The sequence below is a fragment of the Nerophis ophidion genome, linkage group LG25 (genome assembly GCF_033978795.1).
Source record: "Nerophis ophidion isolate RoL-2023_Sa linkage group LG25, RoL_Noph_v1.0, whole genome shotgun sequence".
Classification (NCBI taxonomy): Eukaryota; Metazoa; Chordata; class Actinopteri; order Syngnathiformes; family Syngnathidae; genus Nerophis; species Nerophis ophidion.
Window position 1 is genome coordinate 4,873,420 of NC_084635.1, and position 22,276 is coordinate 4,895,695.

Below are 22,276 nucleotides of genomic sequence, written 5' to 3' on the forward strand. Positions count from 1 at the left end.
GAAAATCCAAGAAAATATGTTAAATACTTGGTCGTCACTTGTTTAAATAAATACATTTATTTTTTTACTTTGCTACTTAAAACTCTCAGAAAGACAATTTTAGAGAAAAAATACAACCTTAAAAATGATTTTAGGATCTTTAAACACATATACCTTTTTACCTTTTAGTTCTTTCCTATTCTTTCCTGACAATTTAAATCAATGTTCAAGCAAATTTATTTTTTTTATTGTAAAGAATAATAAATACATTTCAATTTAATTCTTCATTTTAGCTTCTGTATTTTTAACGAAGAATATTTGTGAAATATTTATTCAAACTTATTATGATTAAAAAATATATATATAGATATTCTGGCAAATCTAGAAAATCTGTTGAATAACATTTAAATCTTATTTCAAAGTCTTTTGAATTTATTTAAAAACAATTTTGTTCTGGAAAATCTAGAAGAAATAATGATTTGTATTCGTTAGAAATATAGCTTTGTCCAATTTGTTATATATTCTAACAAAGTGCAGATTGGATTTTAACCTTTTTAAAACATGTCATCAAAATTTTAAAATTAATCTTCATCAGGAAAAATTACTAATGATGTTCGGCAATTTTTTTTATTTTTTTCTTCAAAAAGATTCGAATTAACTAGTTTTTCTCCATTTTTTTCGGTTGAATTTTGAATTTTAAAGAGTCGAAATTGAAGATAAACTATGTTTCAAAATTAGATTTTCATTTTTTTTCGTGTTTTCTCCTCTTTTAAACCATTCAATTAAGTTTTTTTTTTCATCTTTTATTCTCTATAGAGAACATACAAACCCTTTATTTATTGAATCAAAGATACTGAAATTCCACGACATAGTGGAATTGCAAACAGCTAAGATTATACACAAAGCAAACTATAACCTGCTTCCCAAGAATATACAACAATTCTTCTCCACAAAAGAAGAGAAATATAATCTTAGAGAAAAATGTAATTTAAAACATTTGTATGCACGTACAACACTTAAAACCTTCAGTATATCAGTATGTGGAATTAAATTATGGAATGGATTAAGCAAAGCAATCAAACAATGTACTAATATGATCCACTTCAAGAAACTCTTCAAACTGGAAGTGTTAACAAAGTACAAAAATTAACAACCATGATAAACATTCTGATTTTACTCACTCATTCATTCTCAAAATAATCTGACTTATCTCATCGTATGGATTAAAATTTAAGCAATTATGTATTTATTTATTTATTTGTATTGTGATTACTTATTACTTATGGAGTATACATTGTGAATACATTGAGAACAGGAAGTGAACAAAAGTTTTAGCAACTTTTATGTAAAGAAAAGGGGTAGGATTAAATAAGATCTGCTTCTTCCTAATTGTGATGTATCATGTTGTATGCTTGCATGTTCCAAATAAACTCAAACTCTACAAAAAACTTCCGTAAAAGGAAAAAAAATGTACAACGGAATGACGGACAGAAATACCCATTTTTTTTATATATATATACATTTATTTATTAAAGGTAAATTGAGCAAATTGGCTATTTCTGGCAATTTATTTAAGTGTGTATCAAACTGGTAGCCCTTTGCATGAATCAGTACCCAAGAAGTAGCTCTTGGTTTCAAAAAGGTTGCTGACCCCTGATGTAATGCATCACATATTTCCAGTTGTTTCATTAAAGCACGTCCAAAAAGGAGTAGGAAGAAGCTGATTTTATTTAATCCTTGCTTGTTCTCTGTGACACATGGGTGTCCAAAGTATGGCCTGCGGGCCAAATGAGGCCCGCCTACAATCTTGCCCTCAGGGAGATTGCATTAATTTCCAAAGTAAAACAATTTAAATGATGCTATCTTGACACAATCTAGTGGACAGATTACTTTTTCCTAGTCAATGACTTTTTATGTTTGGAATGGGCAACATTTTTTTATATGGCCAAATACAAACAACCTTGCCTAGTCATGGTGCAAAAAAAAAAAAAAAAAAATCCATCCAAAACAAAATATAAACAGACATGGTCACTGAACTTTGTGGATATTATAAAACAAAAAAATCTAAATTACACCCATCCATTACAAAGCATGATGGGAAAAAAACGGCCGTCCAGAGTTGGGACCCAGGATGGACCGCTCGCCTGTGTATCGGTTGGGGACATCTCTGCATTAACTCACAACAAATTACACACCTGAAAATCAGTCAGCTATTGACGTATCCGTAATACGCCGTTAGGGAGAAGTTTGTTTTTACACGATGAGTCGGGTGTGTTTTGACCTCCGCCGAACCCCTGAGGCCGACTCACCCAACCCCAAGGGTTCCATCGAACCCAGATTAAGAACCACTGGTCAAGAACATGTTTTGCTTGATTCATTATTGACGTGTTTATTGCTACTTTATATTGTATATTTTTTTAAATGAGATTCCCAGTTAATTCTATTATATATTATTACACCCAAAAATGTGTTTTCTTGTTATCTTTTCAATATCTACTCCGTGTATTTTTAATTATTTTTGACTTCCCCTCCTGTTACCAAATAACATTATTTTAGTTTTACCGAGATTGAAAGATATTCTGTTTGTGTCAAACCATCGTCTTTAATTTGTTCATTTATTTTACAAATAATACCAACATTAAATCCTTTGTAACTTTAACCATTTTGGTCCAAGTATTGATCCCTGAGGTACGCCACAAAATATTTTCAGCTCAATAGAAGTGTGTTTGCCTATCTTCACGTATCGCGTCCTGTCGGTTTAGTAGCTTCTAACCCAGTTCAAGACCTTACCTTTCTAATTTATTAAGATTCTGTGATTAATTGTGTTTTGTTAAATCCATAAACACCGGAACAGTGCACCTTAAATATTCATTCCTTTTCTCTATTGCAGCTATCCATTATATTAGTAATCGAGTAATCTGTTGTTTATTGGCGGTATAGCTCGGTTGGTAGAGTGGCCGTGCCAGCAACTTGATGGTTGCAGGTTCGATTCCCACTTCCGGCTTTCTAGTCACTGCCGTTGTGTCCTTGGGCAAGACACTTTACCCACACTGGTTTAAATGTAACTTAGATATTGGGTTTCACTATGTAAAGCGCTTTGAGTCACTTGAGAAAAAGCGCTATATAAATATAATTCACTTCACTTCACTATTTTGTTCAATCAATTGAGTTAGCTAATAAAACCCACTTCAGAGCCTCAATGTGTATTTAAATAAAAAATCTGTCCCGAACCTCTGACAGCAGGTCGGTAGAAGTAATACTTTTAAAGGGGAACATTATCACAATTTCAAAAGGGTTAAAAACAATAAAAATCAGTTCCCTGTGGATTCTTGTATTTTTTGAATTTTTTTTCAAAATTTTACCGGTCCAGGATTATCCCTAAATAAATCTTTAAAGTGCCTTATTTTCGCTATCTTGGAAACCTCTATGCATTTCCCTGTGACGTCATACAGTGCTGCCAATACAAACAACATGGCGGTTACCACAGCAAGATATAGCGACATTAGCTCGGATTCAAACTCGGATTTCAGCGACTTAAGCGATTCAACAGATTACGCATGTATTGAAACAGATGGTCGGAGTATGGAGGCAGATAGCGAAAACCAAATTGAAGAAGAAATTGAAGCTATTGAGCGACTAGGTATTGACGCTATTCGGTGTACCTAATGAAGTGGCCCATAGCATGGCTGCCTTATTAGCATCGCCGGTAAAATGTGCGGACCAAACGATCAGGACTTTCGCATCTTGTCACACTGGAGCAACTTAAATCCGTCGATTGGTAAGTGTTTGTTTCACATTAAATGTGGGTATCTAGTTTCAAATGTACATACAGCTAGCGTAAATAGCATGTTAGCATCGATTAGCGTAGTATGTTAGCATCGATTAGCTGGCAGTCATGCCGTGACCAAATATGTCTGATTAGCACATAAGTCAACAACATCAACAAAACTCGTTTCGTTGACTTAATGGTTGCAAATGCATCTGCAGGTTATCCATACATCTCTGTGCCATGTCTGTCTTAGCATCGCCGGTCAAATGTGGAGACACTCTGGCACATTCAATGGGGGTCTGGCGGCAGATTTCTTGCCAGTGGTGCAACTTGAATCCCTCCCTGTTAGTGTTGTTACACCCTCCGACAACACACCCACGAGGCATGATGTCTCCAAGGTTCCAAAAAATACTCGAAAAAAACGGAAAATAACAGAGCTGAGACCCGGTGTTTGTAATGTGAAAATGAAAATGGCGGGTGTGTTACCTCGGTGACGTCAAGTTCTGACCTCATCGCTAAAAGACTGATAAACAGAGAGGCGTTTATTGGCCAAAATTCACCCATTTAGAGTTCGGAAATCGGTTAAAAAAATACATGGTCTTTTTTCTGCACCATCAAGGTATATATTGACGCTTACATAGGTCTGGTGATAATGTTCCCCTTTAAGATAGCGCCGAGTATCCAAATCCATGAGTTGTTTTTAAATGTAACCATACAGAATTAGCTAAAAAGCTAGCCTTAAACATTAGTATGCTATTATGAGACGTTGGCATACTTCAGAGATGTCGGCAATTATCCAAATCCATGGCTTTTAGGTGTAAGCATACAAAATGAGCTAACAAGCTCATTACTGAAGATTAATAATAAGTTTTGTTCCCTCGGGATGCAAAGGTTTTTTTCCTGACAAGGGTAGCAGGTAAGAACATATTTATAAATCTATTACAAAATAACAGGCGAAAACTCTCTTAACTGTGGCATGAAATAAACAAGACTTATTGTGGCATGAAACAAATAACTAGCAAAACACTTGGAATAGGATATGGAACGAGCAGCGTGAACTAAGCATGAAACAAGCGTGAAACTGTGGCATGAAAAGAGCAATGTCGCCATGACGACTAACTGGCAAAGACAGGCTTAAATGATAGTCTCTTAATTAGAGCAGGTGCGTGCCCGAACACCAGCGGCAGGTGTAACTGAGTCGCCATGGTAACTTAACAAACAAGGGAGCGCAAACAGGAACTAAAAGAGTCCCGGGACAGTCTCTTGCTGTCGTGCGGGTTCTCAGGACCACCAAGGAAGGACATTGTGGCGCAGGTTAGACTTTTTTATTTTTCAATAATAAAAAGTCTCTCAGGTTTGCTTTTCAGCCTTGCCGTTACCTGCTTCCTCCGCCGCTCCACCTTTTCAGTCGCGTGCGTCTTCGTCTTCCTGTGGCTCTCTCTCGCTCTCGTTTGGCATCCGCTTCCCTCTGGCTCCGTCTCTCCCCCTGGCGTTTATGGCCGCTGCCCTTTTATACAGTGCGAGAGGAGATTTAAATTGTGCCCAGCTGGGCGACCCACGCGCCTGATATTTGTGGGGTTGATTGCGGCACGCTGCGCCTCGCTGCTTGCTCGCAGTCCACGCCTCCTCCCCACCATCTTGGGCCTTGCTCAGGCGTGCCCTGCCTCTCAGACACACTGCACATGTCAGCAGACTAAATTAGGAGCCTGTGTTGGGTTACTTACTACTAAAAGACAAGTTGTCTTGTATGTTCACTATTTTATTTAAAGACAAACTTGCAATAAGAAACATGTTTAATAACTAATAATGCAATTTTTTGTGAGCCCCTTAATTAAGAAACGTATCAAAGTATCGAAATAAATATTGGTATCGGAACAACGCTACTTCCTATTGTTCAAGTTACTAACTCAATCCATACGGTTTCCGCCGCCTCACATGTTGTGAATCGCAAATATTCTGCAGATTGCACATGCAGCTCAAAATCCGCTGCAATACCTGGAATAACGACAAAGAAGAAATGTCCAACTCCATAATCGTACAACCCACAACTTCCCTTACCTGCAGCCATTGTCAAAATCCTCCGTCTGCAATGCTCGTCATAAACCTTTTAAGATGTCACTGTTGAACGCTGGCTCTCTTTCTGGCAAATCATTCATTCTTGACAATTTTTCCATCACTAGGGATCAAGATTTCAAGTTTTTTTGTTTTTTTTTATCGAGACTTGGCAAAGGGAGGAGGAATAAATGCCCTTTTATATTCGCCCCAAGGACTACTTGCCGTGGTTAAGTTAAAGTTAAGTTAAAGTACCGATAATTGTCACACACACACTTGTTGTGGTGAAATGTGTCCACTGCATCCCCTTGATCACCCCCTGGGAGGTGAGGGGAGCAGTGAGCAGCAGCGGTGGCCGCGCCCGGGAATCATTTTTGGTGATTTAACCCCCAATTCCAATCCTTGATGCTGAGTGCGAGGCAGGGAGGTAATGGGTCACAGTTTTATAGTCTTTGGTATGACTCGGACTTGAACTCGCTCTCTAACGCAGTGGTCCCCAACCTTTTTGTATCCGCGGACCGGTCAATGCTTAAAATTTTTTCCCGCGGCCCGGCGGGGGGGGGGGATTTTCTTTTTTTTTCTTTGTCATGAAAAAGGGACGTTTTTGTCATGAAAAAGGGAGGTTTTTGTGGTTGATGCACTAATTATAAGCGTATATTGTGTTTTTATGTTGATTTAATTAAAAGAAAATATATATATATTTTTATTATAATTATTTTTTTAAATAGAAATTAATAAAAAATTCTTCTGCAGCCCGGTACCAATCGGGCCATGGTTAAATGATATTTAACCGTGGTTGGGGACCACTGCTCTAACCACGAGGCCACTGAGTAGGTGGCCTTGGTCCACTATTTAAAAATAGTTTCCCCTTGCAAAAAAAAAGTGACCAGTGGAACTTTCTCCTCTTTTGAACGTTAGATTTCCAGAGTGGGTCATCATAATCCTTTTTATTGTATTTTAATTCAACATCCTCCAGGTGTAAATGGCTATTTTTGTCATGATCTGTGGTCTGGATCATGTTTGTTGTTATTTTCTGTCTAAGACTCCTTCGGTTCCTGTTTTTTCTGCACCCTTGTTTGTTTTAGTTACCATGGTTACCTATTATTCCCACCTGCCTCTGATTAGTGTTGGCCCAAGCACTAATCAGAGGCATTATTTAAACCTGCCTCGCCCTCCAGTCAGGGCTGGAGTACTGTTTGCTGTATGCTGTGAGCTGTTCTCTGGATCCTGACTCCTGTCCCCGTTGGCGGTTTCCTGGTTTTCTGGTTTGTGTTTTCCTTGCCTTTTTTTGAACGTTGAAGCATGTTTTCGTGTACCGGGCCTGTTGTCTCTGCATCTTGGGGTCCGTCACCTCCACTTCGTGACAATTGTCCGGCAGATGTCAGTTACTTTTTTAGCTTTCATTACTAAATTTGAGATAATTGAATGTTGTGATTAATCTCGAAGACTATCTTCATTTTGTTGTGTCAATTATTAGTGATTCCTAGAGCCCCAAAAAAGTCTGCGGGCTATAGAGCGTTTTCCGTTCGGGCTCCAGTACTCTGGAATGCCCTCCCGGTAACAGTTCGAGATGCTACCTCAGTAGAAGCATTTAAGTCTCACCTTAAAACTCATCTGTATACTCTAGCCTTTAAATAGACCTCCTTTTTAGACCAGTTGATCTGCCGCTTCTTTTCTTTCTCCTATGTCCCCCCCTCCCTTGTGGAGGGGGGTCCGGTCCGATGACCATGGATGAAGTACTGGCTTTCCAGAGTCGAGACCCAGGATGGAGCGCTCGTCGGGACCCAGGATGGACCGCTCGCCTGTATCGGTTGGGGACATCTCTACGCTGCTGATCCGCTTGAGATGGTTTCCTGTGGACGGGACTCTCGCTGCTGTCTTGGATCCGCTTGAACTGAACTCTCGCGGCTGCGTTGGAGCCACTATGGATTGAACTTTCACAGTATCATGTTAGACCCGCTCGACATCCATTGCTTTCGGTCCCCTAGAGGGGGGGGGGGGGTTGCCCACATCTGAGGTCCTCTCCAAGGTTTCTCATTGTCAGCATTGTCACTGGCGTCCCACTGGATGTGAATTCTCCCTGCCCACTGGGTGTGAGTTTTCCTTGCCCTTTTGTGGGTTCTTCCGAGGATGTTGTAGTCGTAATGATTTGTGCAGTCCTTTGAGACATTTGTGATTTGGGGCTATATAAATAAACATTGATTGATTGATTTTTCCAACCCACAAGTAAGGGGAATACACTGAACCTGGTTGTTTTCATTTGGTTTAGACATTGTTTTGGAGAATATGCCCATCACTGATCATAAGTACATTATTTTTAACTTCAGATTGCCCAACAAGTAAGCGTACAAAACTGCATTTGACGGTTGATGTTGATATAGACACTCAAGTTTTAGCTTTCAATTCTCACTGCTCTGCCATTCTTGATGAAATTGCTTCTTGGAAGCCTTGTAAAACTGCAGCTTTGTTTCCCACTCCCTGGCTAAAAGATAAATTGTTTTCGCCTTTGTCGAAAATACAGGAGAGCGTTTGTGGAAGTCAACAAATATTTGTGTTCGTCGTCTCCATCTACAAGATATGTTAGCTGAACTGAAATCTATGGTCAAGGTGGCCAAAGCCTCTTATTTTGCATTTTTTTTTACTGCCAATAAAGAGAAATCCAAGGTTCACCAGTTCCACATGTGTCTTCTGACAAGAATGTTGGAGGTTTTTGTCAACGGTCGCCAGTGTCCAGGCCAATATTAAACCAACGTCCATTTTTTTCCTTACCCATGCCACCGGCACAACAGCCATGTTTTCGATAAGTTCTTACCTGTTTCCTTAAAATACTTACCAGATTTTGCGCGTTCAATGAATTTCTCTTCGAGTCCATTGGACATCCTGCCCAGAACTTTGTTAAAGAAGGTTTTTAGCACTATTTGTCCATCCCTGCTTTGCATAATCAATCGCTCACTGGTTTGTGGTTGTGTTCCATCCCATTTCACGCAGGCAGTTGTCGACCCTATTTTTAAAAAGCCAAATCTTGACCGTTTCGTTCTGGGCAACTATCGGCCCATCTCCAAGCTGACCTTCGTGTCTCAAATTTTTCAATCAATCAATCAATGTTTATTTATATAGCCCCAAATCACAAATGTCTCAAAGGACTGCACAAATCATTACGACTACAACATCCTCGGAAGAACCCACAAAAGGGCAAGGAAAACTCACACCCAGTGGGCAGGGAGAATTCACATTCAGTGGGACGCCAGTGACAATGCTGACTATGAGAAACCTTGGAGAGGACCTCAGATGTGGGCAACCCCCCCCCCCTCTAGGGGACCGAAAGCAATGGATGTCGAGCGGGTCTAACATGATACTGTGAAAGTTCAATCCATAGTGGCTCCAAGACAGCAGTGAGAGTCCCGTCCACAGGAAACCATCTCAAGCGGATCAGCAACTACTGAGGTGGCATCTCGAACTGTTACCGGGAGGGCATTCCAGAGTACTGGAGCCCGAACGGAAAACGCTCTATAGCCCGCAGACTTTTTTTGAGCTCTAGGAATCACTAATAAGCCGGAGTCTTTTGAACGCAGATTTCTTGCCGGGACATATGGTACAATACAATCGGCAAGATAGGATGGAGCTAGACCGTGTAGTATTTTATACGTAAGTAGTAAAACCTTAAAGTCACATCTTAAGTGCACAGGAAGCCAGTGCAGGTGAGCCAGTACAGGCGTAATATGATCAAACTTTCTTGTTCTTGTCAAAAGTCTAATTTTTAAGAGGAAATTGTGGAAAACCAGTTAGTCTCAGCTTTAGATCAACACAAAATATTCGATAAATTTCAGTCTGGTTATCGTCAGTTAGATTCTCCAGAAATTGCTCTACTCAGGGTCTCCAATGACATCATGAAGGCCTCTGATGCTGGTAAATGTACAATACTGGTTCTGCTTGACCTCAGTGCAGCCTTGGACACTGCTGACTATCAGATCTTTGTAGACCGGCTTGAGGTGAGCTTTTCAAGGACAGCACCCCCAAAGGTTTAAATCACGTTTGGCAGATCAATCAATCAATCAATCAATCAATGTTTACTTATATAGCCCTAAATCACTAGTGTCTCAAAGGGCTGCACAAACCACTACCACATCCTCGGTAGGCCCACATAAGGGCAAGGAAAACTCACACCCAGTGGGACGTCGGTGACAATGATGACTATGAGAACCTTGGAGAGGAGGAAAGCAATGGATGTCGAGCGGGTCTAACATGATACTGTGAAAGTTCAATCCATAATGGATCCAACACAGTCGCGAGAGTCCAGTCCAAAGCGGATCCAACACAGCAGCGAGAGTCCCGTTCACAGCGGAGCCAGCAGGAAACCATCCCAAGCGGAGGCGGATCAGCAGCGCAGAGATTTCCCCGGCCGATACACAGGCGAGCCCTCCAAAATAGTTTCTCTTGTTTTGAGGAAATAGCATTAGAGGAATTGTTACAACGTGTAAATGGAATAAAACAAACAACATGTGTTGGATCCGCTTTGGACTGGACTCTCGCGACTGTGTTGGATCCATTATGGATTGAACTTTCACAGTATCATGTTAGACCCGCTCGACATCCATTGCTTTCCTCCTCTCCAAGGTTCTCATAGTCATCATTGTCACCGACGTCCCACTGGGTGTGAGTTTTCCTTGCCCTTATGTGGGCCTACCGAGGATGTGGTAGTGGTTTGTGCAGCCCTTTGAGACACTAGTGATTTAGGGCTATATAAGTAAACATTGATTGATTGATCTGCAACAGCCCTGGGGAAGATCAAAGTAACAGCCAAAAATCTAAGCAGATAGGGGATATCTTATACCAAAAAACTCTGTTGCCACACAATAATTTTGGGCTAACATTTAAAGAAGACACTATGAATGCAGTCGATCCATCCAAACAACACAAGTGCTGTCTGCGGGGAACTAAGAAGGCACTCGACTTAGGCTACAGTCCCACGATATGACTGCAAAGTTGATGGTCCAATCAAACTCCTGAATTGAATCCTCAAAATTTGCCTTGGATATTAGTCAATCTAATATTTAAAATGAACCCAGTCTTGACTCTGACGTTGGTCAGACATTCTTGAGTAGTTTTTATTTTATTTAAAAGGCCTACTGAAATGAGATGTTCTTATTTAAACGGGGATAGCAGGTCCATTCTATGTGTCATACTTGATCATTTCGCCATTTTGCCATATTTTTGCTGAAAGGATTTAGTAGAGAACATCGATAAAGTTCACAACTTTTGGTCGCTAATAAAAAAAGCCTTGCCTTTACCGGAAGTAGCAGACGATGTGCGTGTGACGTCACGGGTTGTGGAGCTCCTCGCATCTGAACATTGTTTACAATCATGGCCACCAGCAACAAGAGCGTTTCGGACCGAGAAAACGACAATTTTCCCATTAATTTGAGCAAGGATGAAAGATTTGTGGATATAGAAATTTAGAGTGAAGCACAAAAAAAAGAAAAAGCGACGGCTCCAGGCGGCGGCAGTGGGGCCGTTTTAGATGTAACTAGACACATTTACTATGATAATTCTGGCAGATCCCTTATCGTTTTGATAGTGTTTTAGTGAGATTGTAAAGTCATACCTGAAAGTCAGATGGCTGCGGTGAACGCTAGTGTCTCTGAGAGAAGCCGAGGAGCTATGATCATAGCTGCCTTTTTGAGCTGCGGGAGGAAGTCCCATAATCCACTGAAGTCTCCGGTAAGAGCCGACCTAATATCACAATTTTCCCATCCAAAAACTTCCTGGTTGACATAGAGAAACACCGGCTGTGTTTCGGTGCTAAAGTTAGCTGCAATCCACCGCTTTCCACCAACAGCATTCTTCTTTGACGTCTCCATTATTAATTGAACAAATTGCAAAAGATTCAGCAACACAGATGTCCAAATTACTGTGTAATTATGCGATGAAAAGAGACGGCTTTTAGCCGTGTGTGGTGCTGGGCTAATATGTCCGCTACAACCCCAGACGTCACAAACACGTGACGTTTTCAACAAGAAACTCCGCGGGAAATTTAAAATTGCAATTTATTAAACTAAAGCGGCCGTATTGGCATGTGTTGCAATGTTAATATTTCATCATTGATGTATAAACTATCAGACTGCGTGGTCGCTAGTAGTGGCTTTCAGTAGGCCTTTAAATGTCTAGTTTCCATCCACGGCCACTAAAGGGACTACCTCACATATATGGTACCTAAAGAAGCGCGACATTGAAAGAAGTTGTGAAGGAGAAAGGCCTCTTCGGGGATTGGGTCGATTCTCTGGACCGTGAGCGATACAACTGGGACCACCAGAGCTCTGATTCAAGCGCCTAACGGCTGCTGCTGCGGTTGCTATTTGTCTTCAAAGCCCAAGGGAAGATGAGACTGAGTTTTATTTAACACATTTTCCTTTGTCTCTCTGCATTTTACATCTCTGGTATTGCCCTCGTTCTTTTTCCTGTTATGATAGCCTCAATCGATTGAAAACAACTTATGTCTGGTATGCGTCCAACAGCACCAGAATGACTATTTATCCTACATAAGGCCCGACTCACCCATCCATCCGATTTCATTTGGGTCACAGTTGAGCTGACCTCGGGCGAAGGGTGAGGAACACGCATGACTGGTCATCAGTCAATCACACGACATATATACCCATCACAAGATTGTGACACTTTCACACCTATGAGTAATTTAGAGTCTTCGATGATCCTAAGATCTTTAGAACGTGGGAGGAAGTGGAGAACACATATTTTCCACGGTTGTTTGAGTTGATCCAACTGGGATTTGAATTGGTATCTACAAAATGCATCCCAGTAATACCGATGACTGCACCTGTTGACAATCATTCTCTGCACAGTCCTTAGAATCCTAACTGGCCTCAGTTAGACTCCGTTTGTTTAGGTGGTGACCCTTTTCAATCAATTTTCTTCAGGTTTTCAAACATTGTAGTTCGATTCCATACAATGTTTGTGTCAATGTAGAAAACAACACACGTTTTATTGTAGTATTCTTTCATGTTTTCCAGAACGGCTTGATGGTGAAAGTTTCAGAAACCTGTCCACAGCTCAACTGTTCTGACGATGAACAGGTCTTAAGGGACGGGAGATGCTGCAATGTTTGCCAAGGTACACCCGTCTATCTTTCTCTCCATCACTTTCTCTTGATACTTTTGATCAAGGGTTCTTAACCTTTTCGACCTCGGGGCCCAACTTAATATTAACTTTAAATTAGTAATCTTACTCTGGATTTTAGTCATATCCAATATTTTGTATCATTTTGTCCTCTGAGGACAAAGCTACGAACAATGGGGGACCAGGCTTGTGGAACGCTCTCCCTGACCACCTCAGGGCACCACAGACTGTGGATGCTTTTTTTTTTTAGATATATGCATACTAGTTCTAGCTATGAGGCTGTTGTAGTTTTTATTCGTATTCATTTTCATATTTTTATTTTTATTTTTTTTTAATACACTGTGGCACTTTGAGGTTGTTTCCTCAATGTAAGGTGCTTTTTACAAATAAAATATATTATTATTATTATTATAAAACCTGCTTACAGTTCACAACCTTGTCAAATAACAGGAAAGCATGTGTAAATCACAGATTATTTACCTAAACATTAAACATAAGGCTTAGGTCAGGCTGATTAGAAACATATGTACTAGCCAAATATATTGCATAAAAGTGTACTCGAAAATAACTAATGTAAAATACGATTACATACAATTATGCAGTGATTGATTGATTGAAACTTTTATTAGTACATTCCACAGTTCAGTACATATTCCGTACAATTGACCACTAAATGTTAACACCCGAATAAGTTTTTCAATTTGTTTAAGTCGGGGTCCACGTGCTAAAATAAATAAACTAATTTAATAATAAATATGTTTATTCTCTTAACTGTCAAATGAAAATACAGTTTCACCACTTTAGTCATAATTTCTGCACTTGAACTTCTATACGATTTTAGCTCCAGACTTCTTCTGTTGGTCTGATATTGTCATTACTGCCACACGTGGTGGAAAAGTGTATTGCAACTGAGTTTCGCTACCGTCCGTACGGACCACGGCTGAGAAACGTGTTTTTAAACGGGCCTTTAGGGCTACGAACAATGGGAGACCGGGCTTTCCGCTCCGCCGCTCCCGGTCTGTGGAACGCTCTCCCTGACCACCTGAGGTCACCACAGACTGTGAATGCTTTTAAAAATGGCTTGAAAACCCTTTTTAAAAAAAAAGCCTTTTTTTAGATTTATGTATTCTAGTTCTAGCTATTAGGCCGTCTAGTTTTTATTTGTATTTATTTGTATAATCTTTTTATTTAAATTTTTTAATACACCGTATCACTTTGAGGTTGTTTACTCAATGTAAAGTCTTTTTTACGAATAAAATATATTATTATTGTTATAATTATTATTATATAACCTACTTTAAAAAATAATAATAATAATTTTTCTTACCAGGTACATTTATCATTGCCAATCTTAAACGTGTAGTTTGGGATCCAATGGTAATATTTCCGTCAGAACGTTTTGGCTTGATTATGTTTGCTCTCTGTCAGGTTCAAACACTGATGACATCTATTAAACAGACAAGAAGCAAGGAATTAAACAGAGACATAATTAAATTTGGCTCAATTAAGGAGAGACGTCTGAGCTGTACTCTCTTACAGTCTCCCAACACGCTCTGGCGAAATATTGTACGCCTTTTATTTGGACTTTCCCTGATTACATGGCAACAGCTGTTTCTAAGGGACGCGGGGTCGTAAACATCCTAGTCACTGCCGTTGTGTCCTTGGGCAAGACACTTTACCCACCTGCTCCCAGTGCCACCCACACTGCTTTAAATGTAACTTAGATATTGGGTTTCACTATGTAAAGTGCTTTGAGTCACTAGAGAAAAAGCGCTATATAAATATAATTCACTTCACTTCACTTCCATCCATCCATTTTCTACCGCTTATTCCCTTTTGGGGTCGCGGGGGGCGCTGGCGCCTATCTCAGCTACAATCGGGCGGAAGGCGGGGTACACCCTGGACAAGTCGCCACCTTATCACAGGGCCAACACAGATAGACAGACAACATTCACACACTAGGGACCATTTAGTGTTGCCAATCAACCTATCCCCAGGTGCATGTCTTTGGAGGTGGGAGGAAGCCGGAGTACCCGGAGGGAACCCACGCAGTCACGGGGAGAACATGCAAACTCCACACAGAAAGATCCCGAGCCTGGATTTGAACCCAGGACTGCAGGAACTTCGTGTTGTGAGGCAGACGCACTAACCCCTCTCAATCAATCAATCAATGTTTATTTATATAGCCCCAAATCACAAATGTCTCAAAGGACTGCACAAATCATTACGACTACAACATCCTCGGAAGAACCCACAAAAGGGCAAGGAAAACTCACACCCAGTGGGCAGGGAGAATTCACATCCAGTGGGACGCCAGTGACAATGCTGACTATGAGAAACCTTGGAGAGGACCTCAGATGTGGGCAACCCCCCCCCTCTAGGGGACCGAAAGCAATGGATGTCGAGCGGGTCTAACATGATACTGTGAAAGTTCAATCCATAGTGGCTCCAAGACAGCAGTGAGAGTCCCGTCCACAGGAAACCATCTCAAGCGGATCAGCAGCGTAGAGATGTCCCCAACCGATACAGGCGAGCGGTCCATCCTGGGTCCCGACGAGCGGTCCATCCTGGGTCTCGACTCTGGACAGTCAGTACTTCATCCATGGTCATCGGACCGAACCCCCTCCACAAGGGAGGGGGGGACATAGGAGAAAGAAAAGAAGCGGCAGATCAACTGGTCTAAAAAGGAGGTCTATTTAAAGGCTAGAGTATACAGATGAGTTTTAAGATGAGACTTAAATGCCACCGTGAAGCCCCCATTTTGACCCGTTTCACAAAATAAAGAAAACAATTGGAGCCACAAAACTCTTGAAATTTAAAATGAAATAACACTGCATATATGATTATATTCATGGATATTTACTACCGACAAAGTATACAATACTAGGATAATGTTTTCAGTTTTGCAAATCTCACATGCCCACAACAATAATCATATATTTAACAGATTATCTAAAGTACAGTACGTAAGAGTTTTGTTCTTAAACACACAAAAGTGACTGCAACGCATACTTAGTCCACAGCCATGCATGTTACACTGAGGGTTGTAATATAAACAACTTTGGCGCTCTTGCTGGTATGCGCCGCGCTGTGGACCCACGCTGAGCGGTAGTGGCGAACGCATTTCGGGAGAGCATTGGCGCTGTGGCACGGCATGAACACGGAAGAACAAATACCCAGAATCCTTCCGGGCTACAACCCCGCCCACCTCAACCGAAGCACGGAGGGGGGTTTGGTGCTAGTGGGGTGTATAATGGAGCACTGAATATGAGTGGGATGCATGGGATTCTGGCTATTTGTTCTTTCGTGTTTGTGTTGTGTTGCAGTGCTGATGTTCTCCCGGGATGTGTTTGTCGTTCTTGTTTGGTGTGGGTTCGCGGTGTGGCGTGTATTGGTGGGAGTGTCGGGGTTGTTTAAACGGGCACCCTCAGTGTGACTGGTATGGCTGTTGAACAAGTATGCCTTGAAGTCCTTTGCGTGTGTCAGCAGAAGCCTCGTACGACATGTGACTGGACTTCACTTCACTTACAGTTCATAATTCCGTTGCCGCCCAGACGGACCACAGCTGAGAAACAAATGTTTTTTGGGCAGGCCTCTAGGGGGCGCTCGCAGCCCAACGCTGCTTTAGATATTTATACAGAACAAACCAAAACCCTCTTACTGTGAAGAAGTTTGAAGTTTTTTTTTATCGAATCTGCGTCCCTACAATATATTCTTCTTCCCGATTTCTCTGTCTGCTAAATAAGCACCTGCTTGCTCAAACTCTGTCGCTTTACCAAGGAGTTATTCCTGGTGAAATAAGCAACAATAATTGGACGGAGCAAAACTAAAGTGGCTGTCGCTTTGAGCGCGAGAAGGAGATAAGAGAGGAAAATATTCCGACCTCAAATTTCCTCAAGAGGAAATAAAGAAAATAAATTGAAGCAGCACAAGGTGGGGAGAGGAAAAAGGACGTAGATGAGAGGAGATGAAAATGGAGAGCAATATAAAGGTGTTTGGAATGACTATTTCTGAAAAGTAAAGGAAAAGATGCCGGCAAGAGGATTTATACATTTAGAGAAAACGGCCAGGTGGCGACTTGTCCAGGGTCTACCCCGCCTTCCGCCCGATTGTAGCTGAGATAGGCGCCAGCGACCCCAAAAGGGAATAAGCGGTAGAAAATGGATGGATGGATGGGCCTTCAGTGACTCTTATATTGTCAAATTTGACTATTTGTATTTTATTTTGCTGTTTTTGATGTCTGATTCCGGTGTTTATGTACATGTTTTTAATAGATTTTTTTGGTATGCACCATCAACCTGCCACTGAGAAATCAGTTTGTGGCTGCAATAAAGCACATGTTCATGTTCATTAAAGGCCTAGTAAAAAGCCTAGCCTTTACCGGAAGTAGCAGACGTTGTGCGCGTGACCTCACGGGTTGTAGGGCTCCTCGCATCCTCACATTGTTTATAATCATAGCCACCAGCAGCAAGAGCGATTCGGACCGAAAAAGCGACGATTTCCCCATTAATTTGAGCGACGATGAAAGATTTGTGGATGAGGAAAGTTAGAGTGAAGCATTAGAATGTCCCCCCCCCCTCCCTTGTGGAGGGGGTCCGGTCCGATGACCATGGATGGACCGCTCGCCTGTGTATCGGTTGGGGACATCGCTACGCTGCTGATCCGCCTCCGCTTGAGATGGTCTCCTGTGGACGGGACTCTCGCTGCTGTCTTAGATCCGCTTTGAACTGAACTCTCGCGGCTGTGTTGGAGCCACTATGGATTGAACTTTCACAGTATCATGTTAGACCCGCTCGACATCCATTGCTTTCGGTCCCCTAGAGGGGGGGGGGGGTTGCCCACATCTGAGGTCCTCTCCAAGGTTTCTCATAGTCAGCATTGTCACTGGCGTCCCACTGGATGTGAATTCTCCCTGCCCACTGGGTGTGAGTTTTCCTTGCCCTTTTGTGGGTTCTTCCGAGGATGTCGTAGTCGTAATGATTTGTGCAGTCCTTTGAGACATTTGTGATTTGGGGCTATATAAATAAACATTGATTTATTGATTGATAGAATAAAAAAGAAAAAAAAGGCGACGGCAGTGGGAGCGATTTTAATGTTGTTAAACACATTTACTAGGATAATTCTGGAAAATCCCTTACCTGCTTATTGTGTTACTAGTGTTTTAGTGAGATTATAAAGTCATACCTGAAAGTCCGAGGTAAGTGGTGAGCGTCAGTGTATCTGATGGAAGCCGAGGAAGTCGCAGCTGCCTCTTTGACAGCTGCAGGAGGACGCAAGCTCCGCTCATGTCTCCTGTAAGAGCCGACTTATTACCACAATTTTCTCACCAAAACCTGCCGGTTGACATGTGGTAGAGAAACATGTTCGCTTGACCGCTCTGTTCCATATTAAAGCTTCACAACCAACAAAGAAACACCGGCTGTGTTTTGGTTGCTAAATGCAGCCGAAATCCACCAACAGCATTCTTCTTTGACGTCTCCATTATTAATTGAACAAATTGCAAAAGATTCAGCAACACAGATGTCCAAAATACTGTGTAATTATGCGATTAAAGCAGACTACTTTTAGCCGTGAGTGGTGCTGGGATAAAATGTCCGCTCCAACCAATAACGTCACAATGTGGCTTCCATTCCGCAACGTTTTCAACAAGAAACTCTGCGAGAAATTTAAAATTGCAATTTAGTAAACTAATGTGTTGCAATGTTAATATTTCATTATTGATATATAAACTATCAGACTGCGTGGTCGCTAGTAGTGGCTTTCAGTAGGCCTTTAATGTCCACGACCCCATGCAAAATACAAAAAAAGAAAATAACTCTTCTTTTTAACCCTTTTTAATTCCTCCTATTTACTAACTATTTGGGCTATGGTTGTACAGTATACCGGTATTAGTATAGTACCGCCATTCTAACGAATCATATTCGGTACTATAGCGTCTCTGAAAAGTACCCCCTGCACCCACGTCGTGTCGTTGCTGGTTTACGAGCAGAGGAGCATGTTCGGCAGCGCACAATCACAGAGTACTTACAAACAGACACAGTGTGGAGACAGAAAAGGGAGAACAGACACATTTTGGCTTATAAACTAATAATAAAGGTGAAGTTATAACACCGAAACAGCATCAGGAAGTGGTGCTTTAAGATATTGCCTGCTAGCTAGCGGCTAAATTTCGGCCGCTGTCGACAGTGTTTTAGCTACATCCAAATCACTAATCCTCACCTCCATGGTGACAAATGTAAGTTTCTGTAACCTATTTGTATGGTTTGCCTCTTTGTTATGTTTAGTTCCTGTAATACAGTATATGCCTTGAGCTCTTATTTTGAAGGTAGATAGAACGGAAATGATGTCATCTTAGAGTGGAGCGCAGGTTTTTGAAAGGAACAAAAATAAAGTGGTCCTCGTGTTTGTTATTTTGTAGTGTGATACAGTTCAAGCGACTTATACAAAAACCTCCGCTCCACTCTAAGATGACATCATTTCCGTTCCATCTACCTTCAAAATAAGAGCTCAAGGCATATACTGTATAACAGGAACTAAACATAATAATCACTAATTCTTCTGTTGTTTGATACTTTACATTAGTTTTGGAGGATACCACACATTTGGGAATCAATCTGATACCAAGTAGATACAGGATCATACATTGGTCGTATTCAATTGATTGATTGATTGATACTTTTATTAGTAGATTGCACAGTACAGTACATATTCCGTACAATTGACCACTAAATGGTAACACCCCAATAAGTTTTTCAACTTGTTTAAGTCGAAGTCCTCATATACATTTTTTAAAATGGAATAAGAAGTTGTGATGCCAAAAAATAGTGTCGACTAGACACACTTCTGTACTTGGTATCATTACAGTGGATGTTAGGTCTACAGTGGGGCTAATAAGTATTTAGTCAGCCAGCGATTGTGCAAGTTCTCCCACTTAAAATGATGACAGAGGTCTGTCATTTTCATCATAGGTACACTTCAACTGTGAGAGACAAATTGTGAAAAAAAATCCAGGAATTCACATTGTAGGAATTTAAATTTTTAAAAAAAATAAGTATTTGGTCAACCATTGAAAGCTCTCACTGATGGAAGGAGGTTTTGGCTCAAAATCTCACGATACATGGCCTCATTCATTCTTTCCTTAACACGGATCAATCGTCCTGTCCCCTTAGCAGAAAAACAGCCCCAAAGCATGATGTTTCCACCCCCATGCTTCACAGTAGGTGTGGTGTTCTTGGGATGCAACTCAGTATTCTTCTTCCTCCAAACACGACGAGTTGAGTTTATACCAAAAAGTTCTATTTTGGTTTCATCTGACCACATGACATTCTCCCAATCCTCTGCTGTATCATCCATGTATCCATTTTGGTATAAACTCAACTCGTCGTGTTTGGAGGAAGAAGAATACTGAGTTGCATCCCCAAGAACACCATACCTACTGTGAAGCATGGGGGTGGAAACATCATGCTTTGGGGCTGTTTTTCTGCTAAGGGGACAGGACGATTGATCCGTGTTAAGGAAAGAATGAATGGGGCCATGTATCGTGAGATTTGGAGCCAAAACCTCCTTCCATCAGTGAGAGCTTTGAATGGTTGACCAAATACTTATTTTAAACAAAAAAATAAAATTCCTACAATGTGAATTCCTGGATTTTTTTTCACATTCTGTCTCTCACAGTTGAAGTGTACCTATGATGAAAATTACAGACCTCTGTCATTATTTTAAGGGAGAGAATTTGCACAATCGCCGGCTGACTAAATACTTATTAGCCCCATTGTAGACCTAACATCCACTGTAATGATACCAAGTACAGGAGCGTGTCTAGTCGACACTATTTTTTGGCATCACAACTTCTTCTTTCGTTTTTAAAAAATGTATATGAGGACTTGAACATGACGAATGTATGATCCTGTATCTACTTGGTATCAGATTGATTCCCAAATGTGTGGTATCCTCCAAAACTAATGTAAAGTATCAAACAACAAAAGAATTAGTGATTATTAGATTTTAACAGAAGTGTAGATGGAACATGTTGAAAGAGAAAGTAGGCCTATATTAACCGTAAAATGAACGAGTAGATTAATAATTCATTTTCTACCACTTGTCCTTAATAATTTTGATGAAATAGAATGTAAAATGACAGCAGCTAAATTAGGATTATTTGTTTGCTTACTTACGGATAAAATTGAAGTTGTCCTGTATGTTCACTATTTTATTTAAGGACAAACTTGCAATAATAAACATTTGTTTAATGTACCATACATTTTTTTTTGTTAAAATAAAGCCAATATTGCAATTTTTGGTCATCCCCTTTATTTTAGAAAGGTATCAAAATAATTTTGGTTCAGGTACCAAAATATTGGTTTCGGGACAACACCAATTTGGACATTTTCTCCTTCTTAGTATGGACTCTGAAATGCAATCCTGGCTAAATTGGGGCCCTAGGCGGAATTTTATTTCGAAATCCCCCCTGCCGCCTCCATCCAATTACAAGAAATGTTTTCTCAACGATGCATGTTTTGGACCTAATTAACAAATGTAACTTATTACCAGAGGTGGGTACTCCGTTACATCTAATTGAGTAACTTTTGGGATAAATTGTACTTCTACGAGTAGTTTTTATGCAACATACTTTTACTTTTACTTGAGTATATTTATAGAGAAGAAACGCTACTTTTACTCCGTTCCATTTATCTACATTCAGCTCGCTACTCGCTACTTTTTTTTTATCGATCTATTAATGTTTGTTTTGGTTAATGACAGAGCTTCAAAGTAGAATCTACGCATGCCTGCGTTTCACCAATCACATGCAGTCACTGGTGACGTTGGACCAATCAAACAGAGCCAGGTGGTCACATGACCGTGATACGTAAAACCCGACTTAAACAAGTTGACAAACTTATTGGGGTGTTACCATTTAGTGGTCAATTGTACGGAATATGTACTGTACTGTGCAATCTAATAATAAAAGTTTCAATCAATCAATCAGAAGTGTAAAGGAAAAAAAGACACTTTTTATTTCAACCGTACTTCCCGTCAAAAGCCTAAAGACTGATCGCACAGTTCCTGTCTTCACAATAAAAGCGCCGCTCCATCGCGCCTGCGTTAACAAAATAAGAGTCTCCGAAAAGCCAGCGCAAACAAGCTAACAAGCTACGGAGTTTGCCGCCAATGTATTTCTTGTAAAGTGTATAAAAACGAATATGGAAGCTGGACAAATAAGATGCCAAAAACCAACGACTTTCATGTGGTATTAGACAGAAAAGAGGAACTTTTTTTCTCCTCCATTTGAAAACGTGGACGTCTGATTCCAATCAATGCAAGTCATCAGAATCAGGTAATACACCA

General features: G+C 40.7%; 1 protein-coding gene across 1 annotated transcript in view; it reads left to right on the forward strand.

The window, feature by feature from the left end:
* The window catches only part of LOC133543114 (protein kinase C-binding protein NELL1-like), an 881,729-nt gene that overhangs the window by 378,138 nt on the left and 481,315 nt on the right, over positions 1 to 22,276 (forward strand). The window contains exon 11 of the mRNA XM_061887562.1: positions 12,826 to 12,925. Coding sequence (XP_061743546.1) covers positions 12,826 to 12,925 — 100 coding nt within the window. The remainder of the gene's footprint in view (positions 1 to 12,825; positions 12,926 to 22,276) is intronic.